The 25,335-nt window shown below is 39.2% G+C and overlaps 1 protein-coding gene across 4 annotated transcripts in view; it reads left to right on the forward strand.

Moving 5' to 3' along the window:
* G3BP1 (G3BP stress granule assembly factor 1) overlaps nucleotides 1-23,906 on the forward strand; it is a 36,097-nt gene extending 12,191 nt beyond the window's left edge. For 2 of the 4 annotated variants that reach the window (XM_028849271.2, XM_015141262.3), the window contains exons 2-12: nucleotides 4,907-5,019; nucleotides 8,992-9,073; nucleotides 9,532-9,705; nucleotides 12,799-12,889; nucleotides 14,125-14,221; nucleotides 15,858-16,059; nucleotides 17,805-17,906; nucleotides 18,489-18,600; nucleotides 18,818-18,946; nucleotides 19,369-19,478; nucleotides 22,434-23,896. In XM_028849271.2, coding sequence (XP_028705104.1) covers nucleotides 4,925-5,019; nucleotides 8,992-9,073; nucleotides 9,532-9,705; nucleotides 12,799-12,889; nucleotides 14,125-14,221; nucleotides 15,858-16,059; nucleotides 17,805-17,906; nucleotides 18,489-18,600; nucleotides 18,818-18,946; nucleotides 19,369-19,478; nucleotides 22,434-22,640 — 1,401 coding nt within the window. In that variant the 5' untranslated portion in view covers nucleotides 4,907-4,924 and the 3' untranslated portion in view covers nucleotides 22,641-23,896. 4 annotated transcript variants of the gene reach the window in all.
* The last annotated feature ends 1,429 nt before the right edge of the window (nucleotides 23,907-25,335 follow it).

Genomic DNA, 25,335 nt, shown 5'->3' on the forward strand with positions numbered 1-25,335 from the left:
CTCCTTTAGGAAATACTCTTCCATTTTAATCTCTAGGAGAATAAGGAAAATACCCATCCAGGTGACACAAGAGAGTGGGATGTAGAAATGGTTTTCTTCATTATAGTTAATAATTTTAATACTGATAGTAATAATAGCTAACATTTCGTGCTTACTGTCAGGCACTTAATTGCTATAATTCTGATTTTAATTTTACAGACGTTAGAATTGAGGTGCAGAGAGATTAAGTTACTAGCTCAAGGTCACAGCAAGTGAATGGTGTTGGAGAATTTTCCCTAGTGAGAATTGGTTAAATAAATTTTGGGGGTTTCCTTTTGTTGTCTTTGAAATGTTTATTCACTATTTAAAAATAACACTCAATTTCAAAGTTATTTTGTCATATTTTACTCATGTTAAAGGTAGCCTTTGACAACTCTTAAACTTTGTCTTAAATTTGGATGGTTCAGTTGGAACTGGTAAACTCAAGGTCATGATCTTTGTAGATCTTAATGGTATCAGTGTATATCATTCTTAAGAATATTATTTATATTTCAACATGCATTGGTGTATGCCATTACATTAGGAACAGCCAAAGTCCATAGTTGTAGAAATTTTCAAAACCTCTGTAGAAAAGGACTTAATGTGCTGAGAGTATTTATAAATGAGGGAGAATCTTGGACATTTTTAGCATATATTTTCTTTTTTCCCCTTCTGATACTAGCATGTGTTTTCATTGATAATGGATACATTTTTATTTAAAAATTATTCCCCCCTAGAGGTAATTCATAGATTTCATAAAATGTCTGTAACAGCAGATTAGTCACTGGCAAAACTGTCTTTTCTGTGACTAATCTTTTTTTTTTTTTTAATGGAGTCTCGCTCTGTTGCCCAGGCTGGAGTGTAGTGGCGTGATCTCGGCTCACTGCAGCCTCCGTCTGCTGGGTTCAGGTGATTCTCCTGCCTCAGCCTCCCAAGTAGCTGAGATTATGGACGCACGCCACCATGCTTGGCTAATTTTTTTGTAATTTTAGTGGAGGCAGGGTTTTGCCATGTTGGTCAGGCTGGTCTCGAACTCCTGACCTCGTGATCTGCCTGCTTTGGTCTCCCAAAGTGCTGGTGTTACAGGCGTGAGCCACCTCGCCCGGCCTTTCTGTGACTAATCTGTTTAAATTTGCTTAATTATTTTTAGATTTGATAGAATTGAGAGTTGATGAACAAGAGTGAGAATTCTTTCTCAAGAGGTATTATGTTCACATTTCTCATAGCTTGTATTTTATTTTTGGGCCAGAAAAGATGAAGATTTCAGAGAGATGGTTTACAATTTTTTAGGATTTATTACACTATATAGATTCAAATTGCCAAAATTTACATTTTCCTTCTTTTTTTTTTTTTGCTGTGAATGATCAAAGAAACAGGTTTTTATTTTATTTTATTTTATTTTATTTATTTATTTTTTTAAAAGGCGGAGTCTTGCTCTGTCACCCAGGCTGGAGTGCAGTGGTGTGATCTTGGCTCACTGCAACCTCTGCCTCACAGGTTCAAGTGATTCTTGTGCTTCAGCCTCCTGAGTTTGCCACCATGCCTGGCTAATTTTTGTATTTTTAGGAGAGACAGGGTTTCACTATGTTGGCCAGGCTCATCTCGAACTCCTGGCCTCAAGTGATCTGTCTGTGTTGGCCTCCCATAGTGCTGGGATTATAGGCGTGAGCCACTAAGTCCAGCCCAGATTTTTTTTAACGGAGAATAACAAAATTATTCACTAAACTTTCAGTGTGTGGTCTTTGATCAGTGAAGAACTTACCTAAACATTCTTTTTTTTTTTTGATACGGAGTCATGCTCTGTCGCCCAGGTTGGAGTGCAGTAGTGTGATCTCGGCTCACTGCAGCCTCCGCCTCCTGGGTTCAAGCAGTTTTCCTGCCTCAGCCACCCGAATAGCTGGAATTATAGGTGCATACCACCACGGTTGACTAATTTTTGTATTTTTAGTAGAAATAGTGCTTCACCATGTTGGCCAGGATGGTCTCAATCTCTCGATTCTGTGATCTGCTCACCTCAGCCTCTGAAAGTGCTGGAATTACAGGCGTGAGCCACTGTGTCTGGCCAGTGTTCTTATATTTATGTTTATTTTTATACTTTATTTTTTTGAGATGGAGTCTTGCTCTGGCACCCAGGCCGAAGTGCAGTGGCATGATGATAGCTCACTGCAGCCTCAAACTTCTGGGCCCTAGCATTCCTCCTGCCCCAGCCACCTGAGTAGCTGAGACTTACAGGAATGTGCCACTACAGTTAACTAATATTTTCTTCTTCATTTTTTCAGAGATAGGGTCTTGCTTTGTTGTTGCCCAGACTAATCTCAAACATTTTTTAATAATTAAAGAAACAGTGTTGGGCCGGGCGCGGTGGCTCAAGCCTGTAATCCCAGCACTTTGGGAGGCCGAGACGGGTGGATCACGAGGTCAGGAGATGGAGACCATCCTGGTGAACACAGTGAAACCCCGTCTCTACTAAAACTACAAAAAAAACTAGCCGGGCGAGGTGGCGGGCGCCTGTAGTCCCAGCTACTCGGGAGGCTGAGGCAGGAGAATGGCGTGAACCCGGGAGGCGGAGCTTGCAGTAAGCTGAGATCAGGCCACTGCACTCCAGCCTGGGCGACAGAGCGAGACTCCGTCTCAAAAAAAAAAAAAAAAAAAAAAAAGAAACAGTGTTATGTTATCTAAATGCTGGAAAATCTGGTAAGTCAGTTTTGTTAGTTAGATGGTCAGAAATAAGCTCTGCTAGTATAAAATTCTAACCTCTTTGTATGAGAAGGTTGAATAAAAAAATTGTGTCTATTATGTGTCAGACATTAAGTTTTGGGGCCAAAAGGTTGGGTAAGAAATGGTCTCTGCTCTTAAAAAACTTAATATTTGGGAAAAAGTTTGTATTCTTTATTCAGTATGTTTTATCTGACCATGACTAATGTAGAGTTTGTGAAGCCTTTGACTATTTTAATTTAGGACTTATATTTTTTTAAAGCAGTGAAGCAGTATAGTTTCATTTTTTTACTAAAAGGAAATACATATTTAGTCATGTGGAATTAAAAAAAAATACTGCTGCTGTTTCCCTTGAGCTCTTTGGTGGATATTTATTATCAATAGATAATATATTTATTTACATTAAAGGAGTGACTTTAGGAGCCAGCTGCCACTCAAATGGAACTGTTTACAGTGTAAATGGGAAACTATAAGGGTATTTGAGGCAAATCTTCAGTACGAGAGTATTGAAAATTTGGTTTGACTAACAGCTGTTGCATGTTTGCATGTTTGACTAACATGTTGCATGTTTCTGAAGTTGACAGTCTCAACTCAATTAAATTAAATGCTAATTGAGACCCTAGTTTGCAGAATGATATAAACTGTTAAAATGTTAAGTTAATGACAAAGTGATCCGCCTGCCTCAGCCTCCCAAGGTGCTGGGATTACAGGCGTGAGCCACCGTGGCCAGCTAACTTTTAAAGTACATTAGTCTAAGACTTAGGATCCAGATTCTTCTTACTGATATCCTCAATACACATGCCTGAAGGCGAAATACTCCTAGTATGACTGGGAACCTTCATATTGATCTTAGTGGCTGTAGTTTTGGGGACAATAACAGGCATTGGTGAAACAAATACTAATTGGAATAGATATTCAAGAATAATGCAAAGATGAACTAGGTGAGAGTAAATATATCTTCACAAATTGCTTGTTTAGAAATGGATCAATCTATTTTGTCTACCCTGTTTAAAAAAAAAAAAGCTAAAATTTTTCTTTTCTGTGGTAATTAAATCTGTACGTTATCTCTGTTTGCCTTTATGTTTAAGTTTGGGATAATTTTATCTCTTCTCCCATGAATGAAAAGCTGGAATGATCTCATTTCAGGGTTTTAATTCAAAAAGTGTTTTTTGGTAAGAGCTGACAATAATTGGACTTCTTATGGGACAGGTGCCTTTCTTGGCACTCAAAGGTGTTAACTTTAAATTATCACAATTTTGATACAGTAGGAATTATTTTGAGTGTAAGCATTTTTGTTTGCTAACTTCCCCATTTTATTTTGAAATTTTTTTTTATTACATTATAGAATGAAGTAGTAAGCATTTGAGAATTTTTAGTTTTGTAGTTTCTTTTTAAAAGATGCTGTTCTAAAAGTTTATCTGATTTAGATGGGCCAGAAAATGTGATCGTTTGTCTCTGGATGTCAAAGCTGTGTTGTTTAAGATTATTGCCTTTGAGTCTAATATTGCCTCAAGTAAGAATGTGCTTATAACTTTATAACTGGAACACTGTTATTTGGGTTTAATAACTTAAGAAAATTGCCGGGTGCTGTGGCTCACATCTGTAATCCCAGCACTTTGGGAGGCCGAGGCGGGCAGATCATGAGGTCAGGAGTTTGAGACCAGCCTGACTAACATACTAAAACCCCGTTGTCTCTACGGAAAATACAAAAATTAGCCGGGCATGGTGGCGTGCGCCTGTAGTCCCTGCTACTCGGGAGGCCGAGGCAGGAGAATCGCTTGACCCTGGGATGTGGAGGTTGTGGTGAGCTGAGATCATGCCACTGCACTCCAGCCTGGGCAACAGAGTGAGACTCTGCCTCAAAAACAAAACAAGAAAATTATAGTGGGATGTAGGTTGGAAATACATACCTTTGAGGTTCTTATATATTGAATATTAGGGATAATGATGAATTTTTCATAATGATTTCCCCCTTTTGTATTTACGATTGCAATACCTTTGTATAAAATCTCAACTGGTCTCTGGGTTCTGTTTGTTTTTATGATGTTTGTTAGTGTTTTAAACGACTTGCTGAAGTGATCTTGTCTCTGAGTTGGTTTCAGCTAAATGATTCGGTCTTTTCCCCTGTGTTTGATCCTTCAGGTTTGGACATATTTGACTCTTTTCCCCCCAGGTTGAATTGACCAAAGCAATGGTGATGGAGAAGCCTAGTCCCCTGCTGGTCGGGCGGGAATTTGTGAGACAATATTACACACTGCTGAACCAGGCCCCAGACATGCTGCATAGGTAAGTAAGACATTTTTCTGCTGCATCATCTAATGCTGTCTTTTAGTATGTGGTACTTATCTTTGAGATTCTCCCACTCATCATCATATACTTTGTAGGGTTGTTGCATAATACTTATTTGCATATAAATGTCCCCCAATTTTTTTTTTTTTTTTTGAGACAGAGTCTCACTCTGTTGCCTAGACTGGAGTGCAGTGGTGCGATCTCGACTGACCGCAACCTCCACCTCCCTAGTTTAAGTGATTCTTCTGCCCCAGCCTCCTGAGTAGCTGGGACTGCAGGCGCCCACACCCATGTCCGACTAATTTTTGTATTTTTTTTTTTGTTAGTAGCAATGGGGTTTCACCATGTTGGCCAGGCTGGTCTTGAACTCCTAACCTCAGGTGATTGATCCGCCTCGGCCTCCGAAAGTCCTGGGATTACAGGCGTGAGCCACTGCTCCTAGCCCCAAAAAATAATTTTTAAAAGTTAAACTAAGTTACCCAAACTTGTACATTATTGGAAAATAACGGTTGAAATGTAAAGGTATAGTTATGCATTATTGGCTAAGAAAGTATAAAGATTGCTGGAGCTGAGGTGGATGTAAAAAATAAGAATGTATTGAAGACAATCCGTGACTGTTTCTGTAATACCATACTTTTGTGTTGATGTGCTTTAAAAAATTACAGTGTCTTTAGTAGAAAATGATGCATGCTTATTGAAAATTAAAACAAATTATGAAAGCAGTAAAACCACAGGAACAGTTTTTCTGTATATATAGAAACATGTGGCCGGGCGCGGTGGCTCAAGCCTGTAATCCCAGCACTTTGGGAGGCCGAGACGGGCGGATCACGAGGTCAGGAGATCGAGACCATCCTGACTAACACGGTGAAACCCCGTCTCTACTAAAAAAAATACAAAAAACTAGCCGGGCGAGGTGGCGGGCGCCTGTAGTCCCAGCTACTCGGGAGGCTGAGGCAGGAGAATGGCGTGAACCCAGGAGGCGGAGCTTGCAGTGAGCTGAGATCCGGCCACTGCACTCCAGCCTGGGCGACAGAGCGAGACTCCGTCTCAAAAAAAAAAAAACAAAAAAAAACAAACAAACAAACAAAAAAGAAACATGTTTTAATATACTGTCTTAACTTTCTTACTTGATAATCTGGAATCATGTTTTCAGGGTAATATTTGTATCCCATTAATTTTAGTGGCTACAAAGTTTTTTATGGAGATATGGTGTACTTTAATCTCCTAGTGATGGATCTATAGATTGCTTCTATTATTTTCTCTTACAATGTCACTTTATACAAAACTGTCTATTTATGTGGCTTTGTTAGAATAATTTCATAGTTTCAAAATGTGTATTCGCTGGACCAGAACTATTTTTTCCCTTATACCTTGACCAGCTTACATATTGGATACCACATGATTATCAGGTATAAAATAAAATTTACGAATGTTTTCAATGCTGGTTTTGACATTGCTCTGACAATGGAATGTATCTCGTGTGTGTGTGTGAGGTGTGTGAGAGTGTGTGTGTGTCGTGTGTGTGAGAGAGAGAGAGGGAGGGAGAGAGAGAGAGGGAGTGAGAGTGAGTCAGTCTCATCTCTCTCCTGGGCTGGAGTGCAGGTGGCAAGGTCACAGCTCACTGCAGCCTTGAACTCTTGGGCTCAGACTGTCCTCCCACCTCAGCCTCCTGAGTAGCTGGGACTGAGGTACAATCCACCACACTCAGCTAATTTTTTTTGTAGAGACGGTTTTACCATTTTGCCCAAGCTGATCTCGAACTCCTGGACTCAAGCAATTCGCTTGCTTCAGCCTTCCAAAATCCTGGGATTACAGGTGTGAACCACCACCCTTGGGTTTTTTGTTAAGGGTTTAAAATTTCCAGAACATTTTTTCTCATTTCCTCCTGATCATTACAAAAATCTTTAGTGAAGGGTAAGGCATTGTAAGAGAGTTAACTTCATTTTGCAGATACACTCAGAGTGTTTAAAAATTTGCTAGTACATATGCACATGACTGTTAAGTGGTAGAACAAGTCTCTAAGCAGTTTTTACCCTTCCTTCCTTTTCTTTTTTCTTTTTTCTTTTTTTTTTGAGACAGTCTTACTCTGTTGCCCAGGCTGAAGTGCAATGGTGCGATCATAGCTTGACCTCCTGGGCTCAAGTGATCCTCTTGCCTCAGTTTCCTACATAGCTAGGACTACAGGCATGCACTACCATGCCCAGCTAAGTTTGTGTGTGTGTGTGTGTGTGTGTGTGTGTGTATATATTTTTTTTTTTTTTGGTGGAGTCTCGCTCTGTCACCCAGCCTGGAATGCCATGGTGAGATCTCAGCTCACTGTAGCCTCTGCCTCCCGGGTTCCAGTGATCCTCCTGCCTCAGCCTCCTGAGTAGTTGGGACTACGGGTGCACACCACCACCATGCCTGGCTCTTTTTTTTTTTTTTTTTTTCCCGAGATGGAGTTTCGTTCTTGTTGCCCAGGTTGGAGTGCAATGGCGCTATCTTGGCTCACCGCAACCTGTGTCTCCCATGTTTAAGTGGTACTCCTGCCTTAGCCTCCCGAGTAGCTGGGATTACAGGCATGCGCCACCACGCCTGGCTAATTTTGTATTTTTGGTGGAGACAGGGTTTCCCTATGTTGGTCAGGCTGGTCTCGAACTTCTGACTTCAGGTGATCCGCCCACCTTGGCCTCCCAAAGTGTTGGGATTACAGGCGTGAGCCATCGCGTCCAGCCTTTTTTTGTGTTTTTATATTTGGTTAATTTATTTCAACCCCATAGAATAAAACTGACATAAAACATGACAACAAGAAAGAAGTATAGGCCAGGCATGGTGGCTCATGCCTGTAATCCCAGCACTTTGAGAAGCTGAGGTGTGCTGAGAGGCTGAGGTGGACTGAGAGGCTGAGGTGGGTGGATCACTTGAGGTCAGGAGTTCAAGACCAGCCTGGCCAATATGGCGAAACCCTCTCTCTGTACTAAAAATACAAAAAAAGGCGGAGGTTGCAGTGAGCTGAGACTGCGCCACGGCACTCCAGAATGAGCAACAGCATGAGACTCTGTCTCAAAAAAAAAAAAAAAAAAAAAAAAGGTGTTTACCTGGAAGATGGAAGACAAATGTCAAATCTTAATAGTGGTTGTCCCTGGGTTAGAGCATTTTGGTGTGTTGCTTTCTTGATGGAATATTGTTTTAATGAAAATGGATCAAAGAAGGACATAGATGGGTGAAAACTATGAGGAATTGACTTTGACATTCTTAATTGCATCAGCAAAAATGATTAAAAAGTGCTTTTAAAACCACTTGCATGAACTAGGTGTTTAAGGGAAACTGCTCACATTTATTCTCAGATACATTAATTAAAGGACACTTGAAGTCTATGGAGAATATAGCTGTTCCAGCCTTACTGCATATTTTCTTCCTGAGTGAAAATAGGAACTTATGTATTGGTGGCCATCTTGACATGCAACTACAAGATCCTTCCCAACAGTATCATCCTACGCCGAAACCTGGAACCAAATCCATTCCCATTCAGCAGATGTTGATCAAGTGGCATGTAGGGGATAGAGAGATGATTGCATACAAAGATGAAAAAGAAAACACATTTCTGCCAGGGCCAGGCGCGGTGACTGACGCCTATAATTCCAGCACTTTGGGAAGCCAAGGCAGGTAGGATTGTTTGAGTTTGTGAGTTCGAGACCAGCCTGGGCAACGTAGTGAGACCTTATTTTTACTTAAATAAAAATAATCAGCCAGGCATGGTGGCATGTGCCTGTAGTTCCAGCTACTTTGGGAAGCTGAGGCTAGAGGATCACTTGGCCGTGGCACATAGAAGCTGCAGTGAGGTATGATCGCATCACTGCAATCCAGCCTGGGTGACAGATTGAGACCCCATCTCCAAAAAAAGAAATTTGCCAGTATCAAACATGAAAAAAAAAAAAAAAAACTTAAGATACTTGAAGATGACAAGTAAATCATCTTCCCATTTTACAGATTTTATGGAAAGAACTCTTCTTATGTCCATGGGGGATTGGATTCAAATGGAAAGCCAGCAGATGCAGTCTACGGACAGAAAGTAAGCATTTCAAGCCTTATTTAGGCTGTTAAGCAGGTAGAAAATAACTCATAAAATTGAAGTGGATCATACTTAATAGGTTTTGGTGATGAGGATCAAATTTCTCAACTTTTTAGTAAAAGTTGATGTGTTTTATTACTATTTGATTAATATATTTGTTGAAATATTTATGTGATGTCAGATTTGTTAATTTTGCATGATACAAAGCTTGTGTGTGTTGGAAGATAATTGGCTTTAGCATGGGGGTCATCTTTGTGTTAATTCAGAACAGTTATTTAAAAAACTCAAGTGTGGTCACTGGGAATAGGGTATACAAAGAAACATCAAAATCCAGTCTGCGTTTCCTATAATTTAAATATGTACATTCTCTTTACCTGTGTTTTGTTGAAAGTTTTTTTTTAGTTGGAGGTTATTTAAATTTTAAGGCATTCACAGTTGATTTTTTTTTTTTTTTTAAGGAAATCCACAGGAAAGTGATGTCACAAAATTTCACCAACTGCCACACCAAGATTCGCCATGTTGATGCTCATGCCACGCTAAATGATGGTGTGGTAGTCCAGGTGATGGGGCTTCTCTCTAACAACAACCAGGCTTTGAGGAGATTCATGCAAACGTTTGTCCTTGCTCCTGAGGTATGTATAGGGATGATTATTTTGTAATGATCGAAACATGGAAAAAAAAAACAATGAACGGTTGTGCATATCTTTAATAACACTTGAAATTTCAGACTTACAGAAAACTTGGAATAATGGTACAATAACTCCTATACACCTTACCTAGAGCAGCTGTCACCACTTGCCCACATGTGTGTAATTCTTTCTCTAAAATACTCCAGTGGGCATTTCCTAAGAATAAAGAATTCTCTTCCATTCTATAGTACAGTTATCAAATTCAGGAAATGTTGATGCAGTATAATTATTCTATAATCCATATTTAAAATTTGGAAATTATCCCAATAATGTCTTAGAGTTATTTTTTTTCCTTGTCCAACATGGAATCTATAATTGCACATTGCATTTAGCTATCATGTCTCTAGTCTTTTCTAATCTGCAGTTGTTCCTTAATCTTTTGGTTTTTTTTTTATTGCATTGACATTTTTGAAGAGCATAATCACTTTTTTTTGTAGGATGCTTTATGTGTGTCATTCATTGCCTCACGTTAGAGAGGCACATTATGTCATTAAGTTGTGATATGAATTTTGATTAGTTAAGTTTTGCCACTGTAAAGTTAAATATGTTTTCTCTCTCTCTCTCTCTTTTTTTTGGAGACGGAGTCTCACTCTGTCGTCCAGGCTGGAGTTCAGTGGCTCCATCTCTGCTCACTGCAACCTCCGCCTCCTGGGTTCAGGCTGTTCTCCTGCCTCAGCCTCCCGAATAGCTGGGACTAGGAGCGTGCCACCACACTTGACTGATTTTGGTATTTTTAGTAGAAGATGACAAACCATGTTTGTCAGGCTGGTCTCTAACTCCTGACCTCAAGTGATCCACCTGCCTCCGCTTCCCAAAGTACAGGGATTACAGGTGTGAGCCACTGTGCACAGCCTTATTTTTTCTCTTTTGATTTGTAAATAAAGGATGGGAGATTCTCTTTTTATCTTTTTTGAACACTTACGGCATAAGATGTTTCAGGTTCATCTTGCACTGTTCCTGGCCCAGCCCCTATTCTTGAATCACCTGTTCCTTCAAGGAGGCCTGGTTCTTTTTAGTTATACTTACGAAAGGATGACAAGTTTATGTTGAATGATTGCATTTGTGTTTTCTTCCGGATTGGTCTAGACTGAACAAGGTTAGGAATCCAGTCTGCTTAAGCATGTATATAGAAATGGCACAGTATGAACTTGTTGATTAAATCATTGTTTCTTCTAGCATTAATCTTAAATTTTCTTTTTAGGATAGCAAACCTAAAAACACCTAAAATCTTTTAACCTTTGAATATGAGATAACTTTTTGTCTGTGCAAAATTACACGAAGCCATTACTGTCATAATTTTTAGAGGAAGGCTTAGATTAAAATGTAAAGATGTGGTAGACTTCTAAATATGCAAAGAATCACATGGAGTATGATTGTCAATTATAGGTTTAATTATAGTTTTTTTTTTCTTTTAAAGGAAGTATCTAACTTCTCGTTAGTATAATACACTGTTATGTAAACTGTCTCATTTAGTACACAGAGTATTGAAGCATACGTTTATATCTTTCCTTTCTGTTTTTTGAGATAAGAGTCTCCCTGTGTTAGCCAGGCTGGAGTGCAGTGGTAGGATCATGACATACTGCAACCTTGACTGCCTGGGCTGAAATGATAATCCCACCTGAGCTTCCCAAGTAGCAGGGACCGCAAGCACAGGCTACCATTCCTGGCTAATTTTTGTTTTTGTTTTTGTAGAGACACACTCTACAAAAAGTATGTTGCCCAGGCTAGTCTCAAACTCCTGGGCTTAAGCAGTTCTACCTCAGCCGTCCAAAGTGTTGGGATTTCAGGAGTTGAGCGAGCCACTGTGCCTAGCTGATACCTCTCTTTTCACAGAGGAGTAACAGCCTTAGGAACTGAATAACTCATAAATTATATAATTGGATCTGCACTCAGGTGTGTCTTATACCTAGTGCGAGCAATCTTTTTCAGGCTACATTACTCTCGAGTGTTTATATCAATATTTTTGGATACAGACTTGGGGGAATACCTGCTGAAGTTAGGACTATGATTGCCTTTTTTTTTTTGAGACAAGGTCTCGCTCTGTTGCCCAGGCTGGAGCGCAGAGGTGCAGTCTGGGTTCACTGCACCCTCCACCTCCCAGGTTCAAGTGATCCTCCCACCTCAGCCTCCCTAGCAGCTGGGACTACAGGCGTGGCCCTTTATGCCTATCTCATTTTTGTATTTTTAGTAGAGATGGGATTTCACCATATTGGCCAGGGTGGTCTTGAACTCCTGACCTTAGGTGATCTGCCCGCCTTGGCCTCCCAAAGTGCTGGGATTACAGGCATGAGCCACTGCGCCCATCCAGAATATGATTGCCTTATAATGATTTGAGGTGTGAACTGTGGCATCTTACATACTTAGAACTTTGTCAGTTTCTGCGTATTTATCTTATGGTGAGGTAAAGTGTTTTGAGCAAATATGTGAGTGTAGTCTTGTTACCAGCTATTGTCGAGTGGGCATTTTCAGTCTTGGCACTGTTGACATTTTGGATCAACTAATTCTTTGTTGTGGGAGCCTGTCCTGTGCATTGCAGGAATTTAGCAGCATCCCTAACCTTATAAGTTGTCAGTAGCATTCCCTGTAGTGAATACTGAAATGTCGGCAGGGCATGCTGGCTCATACCCATAATTCAGAACTTTGGGAGACTGAGGCAGGAGGACCACTTGAGCCCAGGAATTAAAGACCAATCAGGGCAGTTTAACAAGATCCTGTCTCAAAAAAGAAAAGAAAAAAGAGAAATTAACCTTTCAAGGTGGCGCGCCACTGTAGTCCTAGCTACTTAGGAGGCTGAGGCAGGAAGATCCCTTGAGCCTGGGATTTCAAGGCTGCAGTGAGCTGTGATGGCCCACTGCACCCCCACCTGGGTGACAGCAAGACCCTGTCTGAAAACCCCACAACAACAAAAACTGAAATGTCTCCAGACATTGCCAGATGTCTCATGGAAGCAGACTTGTCTCAGTCACCAATGGTGTGGAGTGATTTGACTTTCTAAAAGTCTGTTGAATAAATTAAAACTTTCTGTTGGCATTGCAGGGGTCTGTTGCAAATAAATTCTATGTTCACAATGATATCTTCAGATACCAAGATGAGGTCTTTGGTGGGTTTGTCACTGAGCCTCAGGAGGGTAAGTAGTGAAATATTTTAAATTACTTGTCTACATTTTTTTTAATGGCATCAGATTGCCCTTAAGAGACCATGCGTTTCTTTACTGTTTTCATTACACTCTGTTCTTCATTAATAACTAATTATCATGGCATATGAAGAATCTGAGGTTTTACCCTACTTGAAGCTGCTAACAGGTTAGCTTATATCGTGGATGTTAGTAGAAGATAAAAGACTCTTAGGTCAGAAGGAGACAGGTTACCTCACAGCAACGGTAGTAGCATTTTTGCCACATTTACCAACAGGATGTCATGAAGAAGGCTAGATGATACTTCTACTGCAGTGGGTTGTGTTAAAGGCATGGGACACTGAGTTTAGGGAACACAGATCTATTACAACAGGCAGTAAACATGCCTACTCTTTGTGCTGGGGGGAGATACGCTTTCAAAGCTGTTTGCTCTATAAATGTTCTTGAAAGACAGTCTAGAAGAAAGGGTAGGCATGGAAGATGTGTAGACACAGAGACTCATGGAAAATTTTCTCCAAAATAATAGAATTTGCATGTTGTTTATTTGGCTGAGAGTATATTTAATTTGTAATATAGTTTTACAGATAAGCAGTCATTTGCCTAGCTAGTAAAGTGGTAGAGCCTGCATTAGATAACTGCCTAATGTAATTTGGCTAATGTAGCCAGTTATGTGAAAGCCTGCATTAGGCTCCATGCTCTTAAAAACCAAGACACTACAGTAGCCTTAAAGTCTATCCTTAAGGCCGAGCGTGGTGGCTTACGCCTGTAATCCCAGCACTTTGGGAGGCCAAGGCAGGCGGATCACGAGGTCAGGAGATCGAGACCATCCTCGCTAACATGGTGAAACCCTGTCTCTACTAAAAATAGAAAAAATTAGCCAGGCGTGGTGGCGGACGCCTAGCTACTTGGGAGACTGAGGCAGGAGAATGGTGTGAACCCGGGAGGTGGAACTTCCAGTGAGCCGAGATTGCGCCACTGCACTCTAGCCTGGGCGACAGAGCGAGACTCCGTCTCAAAAAAAAAAAAAAAACAAAAAAAACAAACCAAAAAAAGGTCTATCCTTAAAAGCCTTAGTTCTGTCCTTAAAGTCAATGCCATGATTTTTACCAAATTGCCCTACTTTATTTATATGTGTTTTTCTTCACTGTTGTTTTGTGAACATTGTGAAAGTGAATGTATATGTGAATTCAGTAAGTACAAATTACTTTAAATATCTTTTTCTCACTTAGAATCTGAAGAAGAAGTAGAGGAACCTGAAGAAAGACAGCAAACACCTGAGGTGGTACCTGATGATTCTGGAACTTTCTATGATCAGGCAGTTGTCAGGTAAGAAAATTTTGTTCACATGTCTGCGGCTGCATAAGAACTTGCATTGTCTAGTCTTTCCCTTTGTTGGAGGGCATTTACATATTCTGAGAATTACCTCAAAATAATAATTTCTTAGAAGAATGGTTTTGTTTCTGGTAATTTTGAGTAAACAAAAATATGTAGCTTATTGTTAATAATAAATTGTACTGTGAAGGCAATCTACTATTGCTTAGTTTAAATAATATCGGTTTCTTTTTGGTTCAATTTTTTCTTGGTGTTAAGTGAAAACTTGGATATTGTTTATCAAGAGTTGGATGTATTGAGGTATTAAATGCTTTGACGGAATATGAAGTGGACAGACACCTATTAGAGATTGGGCATAAATTGATATAAATACCAATATGTGAGTTAAGTAGCAATAAAGAATTTCATTACCTTTGTAAGTGCATCATTGTACCTTTGGGTTTTTTCCCCCCTTGTGATTGGAACAGAAATGTATTTGATAGCAAAAGAAATCCATATTTACTTGTTACCATGTGACACTGAATGTTAATATCAGTGCCTGAAGGGTGTTTTCAAGTGTTTTTCAAGGTGTGATGAACTAATCAGGTTACTCACTTGGATTGCTGGTTGAAAATGAAGATTCATGGTCCCACTGCAAACCTACTGAATTAGACTTTCAGGAGGCAAAACATCTGCAGTTTTGTTTTTGTTCTTTTGAGACAGTCTCGCTCTCTTACCCAGGCTGGAGTGCAGTGGCATGATCTTGGCTGACTGCAACCTCTGCTTCCTGGGTTCAAGCAATCCCCCTGCCTCAGCCTCCTGAGTAGCTAAGACTACAGGCGCATACCAGCATGCCTGGCTAATTTTTGTATTTTTGTAGAGATGAGGTTTCGCCATAGCCAGGCTGGTCTGGAACTCCTAATCTCAGGTGATCTGCCCACCTTGGCCTCGCAAAGTGCTAGGATTACAGGTGTGTGCCCAGCCCCTCTGCAGTTTTAACAGCATTCCTGGTTTGATTTATGTGGAATTTTAAGAATTGTATTCTGAATCATAACTAATATATTTTCTCCCCCAAATTCTTTACGTATTTGAAAGTTTTTGTGTGTTTGTGTTAAAAGCCACATATCATAAAATTTGCCATCTTAACCTTTTTTTTTATCTTAACCATTTTTAAATATAAAGTATAGTAGTGTTAACTGTATAGATACGGTTGTATGACAGATCTCTAGGACTTTTCACCTTACAAATCTTATTGAAGATAACTTCATATACCTTACAAACAGACTGTACCCATTGAATGGCAACTTTCTTTTCCCCCTCCCCCAGCCTATTTTGAGAGTTTTTCTGATGTTGTATGCTAAATGAATTGTAATGATTGTGGGATTCCAGCCATAAAGTGGTTTGGTTCATTTTGATGTCCTGATTCATTTGCTTATCAGAATTTGCCCAAATGGATTCCAGTGAAGTTATTGAGTGGCATTTTAAAAATTACTTTTTAAAAACTCAGATATACAATTCTTAGCTTTTTTTTTTTTTTTTTTTGAATAGAGGGAGCTAACTCTATGTTCTGGTTTCTGGTTAATAAATGATGGGGAATTTTTTGCGAAATAAATGGTGGCAGAATGATATTTCTCAAATTTTTCCATCAAAGTAATGACATGGAAGAACATTTAGAGGAGCCTGTTGCTGAACCAGAGCCTGATCCTGAACCAGAACCAGAACAAGAACCTGTATCTGAAATCCAAGAGGAAAAGCCTGAGCCAGTATTAGAAGAAACTGCTCCTGAGGATACTCAGAAGAGTTCTTCTCCAGCACCTGCAGACATAGCTCAGACAGTACAGGAAGACTTGAGGGTATGAAACATGTCTTCATTTTTATTCTATTTCTAGTTATTTTTTAAAAAAGAGAAATCTCTGTTCTGTATTGCTGTTCGGTTGACTTTTGTAGATACATTTTCATATTGGTGGTTCATTTCAGGGAAATTTCTTAGATATTGAGCCATGCCTTTGATAAGAGAGAGGTAAGATGTGTATTAGTTTATTTCATCAAAAAAAACCACTCCCTTCCCCTAGGTAACTTGAATGCCTGTTAGACTAGAAAGTTTAGGTGCCACTGTAGCACCGTGTCAGTGATTCCTTATCTTTTTAATATTCAAGCTTTTACACTATAAATTATTACATGCTTGTTACTACAAATTTATAACATCTTTTTAAGGAAAACAACATGGCAGAATATACTTTTTCTATGAAATTTTTTTGAAGATAACTTTATAGTGGAAGTAGGAATGAACTGCTGAAGTAAGATTTCTTTGCTAGTTGGCATACCTGATTTCGGAAGTTTTCAGTTTGTCCTCCTGAGTCTTATTAGGGTGTTGTTAACTGAACTCATGAAACCTTTACATTTGGCACTCTGAGAAGGAATATAATTTTTAGTGCTGTATTGATAGGCTCAGGGTTATGTCATTTGTTTGTTCAACAATTAATTCAAATTCCTGCTGTGTGTTAGGCATTGTTCAAAGTGTAGGTATTGGCAAAACAGATAGGGGTTCTTGCTCTCTGGCAGCTAATAGGTGAGTAGGAAAGAGCAATGTTGAAATGACTTTAGCTTGCAAGTGGAAAAAATTAGCTGGTCATGGTGATGCCTATGTGTGATCCCAGCTGCTTGGGAGGCTGAGGGAGGAGGATTGCTTAGCCTGGGAAGTCAAGGCTGCAGTGAGCTGTGATTATGTCACTGCATTCCAGCTTGGGAGACAGAGTAAGACCTTGTCACAAGAACAAAACAATAAGAAGCAAGTGGGAAAGTAGTTTGACTGGACCAGATGACCACTTAGTTGGTTATTATAGTAAACCTAGTAAGAGAGGATGATGGTTTGAATTAGAGTTGTGGCAGTGGAAATGGAAAAGAAATAATTAGGTAGAATAACAGGTTGTGACAATTTTTAAATGTGTGAGAAAGGTGTTCATGATGATTCTACAGTTGATATAATTGAGTCAATGTTTGTACCATGGATTGGATTGAATGACAGCAGGAAGAGCTGAGCTGATTTTGGAGGAGAGGGAATTTTGTTTGATTCACAAATTTGAATGAAAGTAGCTTTCCTTGGGCCAGGCGTTGTGGCTCACGCATTTAATCCCAGCACTTTGGGAGGCAGAGGCCAGGAGGATTGCTTGAGTTCAGGAGTTAAAGACCAGCCTGGTCAATACAGTGAGACTTCATCTCTGCTAAAAAGAAAAAATAGCTGGATATGGTGGCACATGCCTGTAGTTTCAGCTGCTTGGGAAACAGGTGGGAGGATCACTTGAGCACAGGAGATGGAGGCTGCCGCGAGCTGTGTACATGCCACTGCATTCCAAAAAAAAAAAAAAAGTGAGTAGTTTCTTGAACCTAAGCCTCTCAGATTTGCCTGATCATCAGTCCCAAGGAATTTCAATACTAAATTTTGAATAGCTGGAAGAGAAGAATCTTAATATATGTATAAACTCCATCCTGCCTGTGAGAATGTGTTACCATTTGTTTTGTACAGGAAATCAAGAGTTAGTAGCTTTTATATTGTTTTGATACATGGTATAATTATGTAATGTTGGTATTGCTCCCTTAGACGTTTTCTTGGGCATCTGTGACCAGTAAGAACCTTCCACCCAGTGGAGCTGTTCCAGTTACTGGGATACCACCTCATGTTGTTAAAGTACCAGCTTCACAGGTAAGGTCTTAATAAAACTTGTACATTAGGCAAGTGTACTTATATTTTGGTAATTTGATTCAACAGAGGTTTAGAGAGTGTGAAAACTGGTCAGGTGCAGTGTGGCTCATGCCTGCAATCCCAGCACTTTAGGAGGCTGAAGCCAGCTGATCACTGGAGCCTACCAGTTTGAAACCAATTCAGGCAACATAGTGAGACCCTGTCTCTACAAAAAATAAGAAATTAGCCGGGCCTTGTGGCATGCATTTGTAGTCCTAGTTAATTAGGAAGCTGAGGTGGGAGGATTGCTTGAGTTCAGGAGGTTGAGGCTGCAGTGAGTCATGATTGTGCCACTGGACTGCATCATGGGCAACACAGTGAGACTCTGGCTCAAAAAAAAAAAAAAAAAAAACAACCCAAATCAATGTAGAAACAAAACTGATATATAAGACAGAAGAGAAGGGTATAAGGTGGTTTTTAATGATTTTTCTTGTTAGGGAATTGTCCATTTTCTAGTTTAAAACTTGTTAGCTAAGAAACTTCATTAAGAAAAAGGATAAGCCTGCTTTGTTTTAACACAAAAGTTAACTTAAAATTTTTCAGCCCCGTCCAGAGTCTAAGCCTGAATCTCAGATTCCACCACAGAGACCTCAAAGGGATCAAAGAGTGCGAGAACAGCGAATAAATATTCCTCCCCAAAGGGGACCCAGACCAAGTAAGAGCTCAGAAGGGCGATTTCTCGTTTGGGGGATTTTGAGGTGAGAGCTTATTTTGGGAGGGCAGTTGATATTTATATACTTTAAAATAAAAATATTGTAGGGTTGATGGAATTGCCTGTTTTTACGGTAGAGGGAAAACTATTGAATGTGAGCAGTCACTGAAAGATGTCTTCTTTCTCTTACCTTTAATTGATGTTTTTGTCTCCTTTTAAGTCCGTGAGGCTGGTGAGCAAGGTGACATTGAACCCCGAAGAATGGTGAGACACCCTGACAGTCACCAACTCTTCATTGGCAACCTGCCTCATGAAGTGGACAAATCAGAGCTTAAAGATTTCTTTCAAAGTAGGTTATTGAGTTTTGAACACTAAATTCATCTAGTGTCTCTCTAGCACTGTACAGTAGAAATAGAAAATGAGCCACATACGTAATTATAAATTTTTTAGTAGTCATGGTAAAAAGAAAAAAAAAGGTAAAAAGAAACTGGATAATTTTAATAACATTTAACTCTTAAGGCATTGTCATTTCAACATGTAAGAATATTGTGAGAGATATTTTACACTTTTTCATAATAAATCTTTGAAATCCAAATGTGCCTCCCATAATTTTACACTTATGAGAGGCACATCTCAATTCAGACCAGCTGTATTTATATTTCAAGTGCTCAGTAGTCACATGCATCCAGTGGCTACTGTATTGGACTGTGTACATGGAATGTTTAAAGGGAATGGTCTAAGTAGTTATCTGAGAATCTGTTTCACTTGCAGATTATGGGAACGTGGTGGAGTTGCGCATTAACAGTGGTGGGAAATTACCCAATTTTGGTTTTGTTGTGTTTGATGATTCTGAGCCTGTTCAGAAGGTCCTTAGCAACAGGGTAAGCAGCTTTTCATCTTGATTTTTTTTTTTTTTTTTTTTAAAGGTTTTGGTTCTTTAGAATATATTTATCTTTACAGCTGGGTCTTTATGTAAAGTGCAGTTTATTCCAACATATTCAGGTAATTTATTCCATTATTTTCAACTATTGTTAAAAGACCTGCCTGGGGGTTTAGAAAAATGAAACTTATGTTTAAATAACTTAGTTTTTGAAAACATGAATTGTGAGAATGAGAAAATGAATAGTTATCAGTGCACTGAGATTTACGTAACTACCTTTCCTTGGTATTGGCTTTTGGTGTACAGGAGGTGAAATACAAACCTACTTTTAACTATTAGATAAGAGCCAGTTTGCCCAGGGCTGTTTTGGGGTACTGCTGTTTTGTAGAGACTAACTATTAAGAACTTCTCCTATAAGTCAATAAATTGGGTTTGGAAGATAAATTATATAGTCAGACTACTTGGAACCACCCTTACTAACAGTACTCTTACCCTGTAAATTCTAATAATAGAAGAATTTGTAGAATGGAAATCTTACTGTGGTAGCCCCAGAGAAAGCTTCCCCTCCCCTAGCAAAAAACTGCTTTTTGTAGTAGTGGAGAAGAACAAGGGTATAAATAATATTAATTTACTAAGCTATACTTTTTTATTGAGGTGAAATTTACATAACACTATTAACCATTTAAAAATGTACAACTTAATTGCATTTAGAACACATATTGTGCAACCATTACCTTTAATTCCAAAAGTTTTTTACTAAAAGCCATAAGCTCTTTACTCACTAAGCAGTCATTCCTTGTACCTGTCTCCCCAACCCCTTGCAGCCACTAATCCGCTTTCTGTCCCTGTGGATTAAAATTGTGTACTTTAAACCATGTAATAGAAATATTGCAGATCAGTGATATTCTCTAGAATGCTAATGGGCATACTGCAAGGGTTTTTTTGTTTGTTTGAGACAGAGTCTCGCTCTGCTGCCCAGGTTGGGGTACAATGGTGTGATCTCGGCTCACTGCAACCTCCACCTCCCAGGTTCAAGCAGTTCTCCTGCCTCAGCCTCCTGAGTAGCTGGGATTACAGGTGCCCCTCACCATGCCCAGCTGATTTTTTTGTATTTTTAGTAGACACGGGGTTTCCCCATGTTGGCCAGGCTGGTCTCGAACTCCTGACCTCAGGTGATCCACTGACCTTGGCCTCCCTAAAAGTGCTGGGATTATAGGTGTGAGCCAGTGCACCTGGCCATACTGCATAGTTTAGTGTTGTGGTCCTAACATTATGTCAACCTGAGTATGCACATATACATTATCTTTCAAATTATTTTACCACATATTTTTGTGAAGCATCTCCTGCAAAATACTGTTTGAGAAATGAGAGAACAGTGGTTCATCTCACCAAAGCCACTGAAGAACTCAGAAATGTCCAGTAGGCTTTGTAGATAAATCCATCATTCAGCACATTGTTAGGCCTAGTGGCCACCCTTCATTTCATGATATTGATAGAAGTCTACTATGCTTCCTTCAGTAATTTTTTGTGTGAGCAGAAGTAGCTTATGTAAGACTGACTGCCCTGGTGTATGACATACTGTAGTGTACATTAGTGGTTCAAAGCTTATTTTTCCCAGTTTGGAGGCCTTGATTTACATTCTCCTTTCATCACTCATTAGTGTTGTGACCCATGGGACAAGTTACTTAACCTCCCCAGTCCTTAGTTTGCTAGTCCTTAAAGTAAGTATCTACCTTCAGAGGGTTGTTGTAAAGGTTAAGTGAGTTAATAAATTTGAATAGAACACTTCCCTGACACATAGTAAGTACTGTTAGATGCTTATTTTAAGAAATTAGAAAATTATATTGCTGGTGAAGAGCATAATTGAATATATTGAAATGTTTGGTAACTTTGGCTCTGTTAGCAAATGAAGCCCAAGACTATCCAAACTTCTCAGGAGGTGAAGAACAAGTTAAAGTTTATGTCAGATTAATGAAGTTTTTATTTTAAATATATACGTACTTTGCATAAATATGTACAGTACCATCTTTTCGCATTGGCGGTGATGAGGTTTTATTCTAAGCCTCCAAATCTATGGAGAAGGTGGCAATTCTTTATTCAATTTACATAATTATATGAGAAAAAATAAGTACGATGAGAGTTAACTTGTGCTGCTGTGCTATTTAAAATGGCTTTTTAAAACTGGCCTGCCTACCTAATCACCTTTCCAGGTATTTGTTAATGGTAAATTGTATGTTCTCAGTTAAAAACTGAACTGTTGTAATCCCAGCACTTTGGGAGGCTGAGGCGGGCGGATCACTTGAGGTCAGGAGTTTGAGACCAGCCTAGCCAACATGGCAAAGCCCTGTCTCTACTAAAAATACAAAAATTAGCCAGGTGTGGTGGTGGGCGCCTCTAATCCCAGCTACTCTGGAGGCTGGGGCAGGGAAAATCGCTTGAACCTGGGAGGCAGAAGTTGCGGTGAGCCAAGATCGTGCCATTACACTCCAGTCTGGGTGACGAGTGAAACTCTGTCGCATTAAAAAAACAAACAAACAAAAAACTGAACTGTGAGAATTTAGCTGATTTATAATCTGCTGGTTCTTTTTTTTTTCTGAGACGGTGTCTTGCTCTGTTTCCCAGACTGGAGTGCAATGGTGCGATCTTGGCTCACTGCAACCTCTGCCTCCCAGATTCAAGTGATTCTCCTGCCTCAGCCTCCTGAGTAGCTGGGACTACAGGCGTGTGCCATCATGCCTGGCTAATTTTTGTATTTTTTTAGTAGAGATGGTATTTCACCATGTTGGTCAGGCTGGTCTTGAACTCCTGACCTCGTGATCCACTTGCCTCAGCCTCCCAAAGTGCTGGGATTACAGGCATGAGCCATTGCCCAGCCTCTGCTGGTTCATTATTATAGCTTTCTTTGATAGTGATAGCTCATCACTACTCTTAAGTCTGGTCACCTTGATTCTTACAGCCTATCATGTTCAGAGGTGAGGTCCGTCTGAATGTCGAAGAGAAGAAGACTCGAGCTGCCAGGGAAGGCGACCGACGAGATAATCGCCTTCGGGGACCTGGAGGCCCTCGAGGTGGGCTGGGTGGTGGAATGAGAGGCCCTCCCCGTGGAGGCATGGTGCAGAAACCAGGATTTGGAGTGGGAAGGGGGCTTGCGCCACGGCAGTGAATCTTCATGGATCTTCACGCAGTCATACAAACCCTAGTTCCAACAGAATGGTGAAATCTTCGACCAGCCTTTGGTATCTTGGAGTATGACCCCAGTCTGTTATAAACTGCTTAAGTTTGTATAATTTTACTTTTTTTGTGTGTTAATGGTGTGTGCTCCCTTTCCCTCTCTTCCCTTTCCTGACCTTTAGTCTTTCACTTCCAATTTTGTGGAATGATATTTTAGGAATAACGGACTTTTAAAGAAGAAAAAAAAAACTGAATTTCCTTGCTTACTTTGCATATACAGACTGGATTTTTTTTTTAACAGCCATTTCCCCAAAGGAATGTCTTGTGTATTACTGACATTTGGTATGTTTCCTTCATTGGAATATTTCTTATTTTCTATGTGTTTCAAAAGCCTGTAAGAAATACAGGATTTGATAATATTTTGAAGGCAGGAAAAACCCAAATTGTTTCTTCTTTGAGAGTCATGACTACCTTCTAGTGTGGAGAAATTGCCATTGGAAAATTTGACAATTTTGATTCTCACTGGTATGTTTAAAAACTGAATAAAAGGAATAGAAATTTTCTTTTGATAAAGGATCACAAAACAATTCTAAAACCTGTTTTTACCATTGAAATTTAAATTGTGATAATAGGTTTTAAATGTCTAGAATGCAACGGATAGGCTTTTCTTGAACTGTTGTTTTTTAAAGTAGTTTTTTCATGTTTAATTTGTATTTGTAAAAAAACAAAAAGCAAAAAAATTCCCAAAACTTAGATAACAACCAGAGCAAAACTGTTGTGCCTTCTATTTATCTTTGATTTCAGTCTTGGCAATTGTTTAAACAAAAATAATTAAAAAAAAATCTAGATTTGTTTTATTAGGTCCAGAGTATGTGGGGAATTACAGAATCCCTCTTTCATCACTTTGTGTATGTCTTTTGTTAACGTGTTTGTTATGCCTTATTCTAAAATTGAGTCTCAAACTGGAATGCCTTCGAAGACAGATGCTTCTATAGAGGTTCTTTGACCTAAATAGTTCAGCATTTGTATTTTTATTCTGGTATCTAATCAGATTCCTAATCATAGCCCGTAAGAAGGAATGTTACTTTAATATTGGACTTTGCTCATGTGCTCGTGTCCGCATTTTTTTTCTTAAAATCATAGCCATATGGTAAATTTTCTATTTTGTTATGGTTCTTTTATTGATGGGCATGCAGTGGGTGTTACTTGGAAATGGCCAATTTTTATTAAAATATTTCTGGAAGAAAATTTAATCTGGCAATATAGACTAATACTCGTTTCACATATGTGTTATTTGTTGAGTGCTGTGTGTGAGATGGGTGAAGGTTTTGTTTACACGTGTGAAACAAATTTTGTTTGATTATTTGTCATTACTAATTGAAGGGCAACCAGGTTGTAAAATTCAGCGTATTTATTTTCTTAACAGTATTCATCTTTAGGACTGTCGTTCGAAGATAGCATAGGAATATTTGGTTTGCGTTACTGAGAAACTCTAGGTTTGCTGTGATGGTTAAGACCACATTGAAGTTGGTATTACCAGTTTGGTTCCAGTTCCTCAAATATTTGAAAATTGGCAGCATCTCCTTTACATAAACTTAATGTAACTGAATCACATGGGTTTTTTGTAGGGTTAGTTTAAGTAACTTTGGTAACCACTTTTGGCCCAGATCAGTGATAATAGGAAGAAATACAACTTATACTTGTGTAGCTTATATTAAGCGTGTGGTGGGTGGAAAGAAAAGTTTAGTCTGAGTTAGTTTGGAAAAAAAAAATTACTTTGTGGTAACTTCAAGGTAATAAATTATGGATAGCCTAGAAATTATCCTTCACAGGTGAATACTAAATTACACATTTCAAAACGAGTTCTTCCTACTTGGAGACTTAACGGCATTAACTAGATGCAGCGGTCCTCAGCTTGGCGTTATCACATCCTAGAGGACATTTAGAAATGTGTGAAATTTGGAAGGTTTATTGGAGAGACATGCATCTGGCATTTATTGGGTGGGGTCTAAGGATACCAAATGTGTAAATATGAAGCAACTCCACTGAGAATACTGATAGTCCCTATTCCTGTGGGTGGGTGGAGCTGTGGGATTAGAAGAACTGGAATGAAGACTCATTCTTTTGAAACTCAGCCTCAGATAAATAAACTAGGAAATGGAAATCTGTTTCAAGAATTACAGTAACGTCTACTCTAAGGAATTAGTAATTTCACTTTTTATTATCTGTACCAAATGTATGTGTGTGTTGTGTATGTGTGTGTAAATGTGGAGAGGTGGTAGCAATTTATGCTGATGCTGCTTGTGATTTGTTGCAGGGAATTACTGCACAATCTCAGAAAATACAAGGCTTCCCCAGTACTTTCAGTCATCAGAGTTGGCATGATTGTGAGGTTTAGAATGATAGTATTGGACCTAAGAAATAGGATTAGCATCATGATCAGCACTGTTGAGAATCCTTGTACAATTATGTACATTATTGCATGTAAACATGAGAGCTCAGAGATGTATACATTTCCACTGCTGGAAAATGATAATGTTAGGGCAACATTTTCTATAGGTGGCAGCAGTAGGAGCTCATCACATTGAACATTTTCAGATTTTAAAATGAAAATTTTCATCCATAGGAATGGCCCAATGTATAGTTATTAGCTACTGAACTTAGAACTCTTGACCCATGAGGGGTTT

Source organism: Macaca mulatta, chromosome 6, assembly GCF_049350105.2.
Source record: "Macaca mulatta isolate MMU2019108-1 chromosome 6, T2T-MMU8v2.0, whole genome shotgun sequence".
NCBI classification, from domain to species: Eukaryota; Metazoa; Chordata; class Mammalia; order Primates; family Cercopithecidae; genus Macaca; species Macaca mulatta.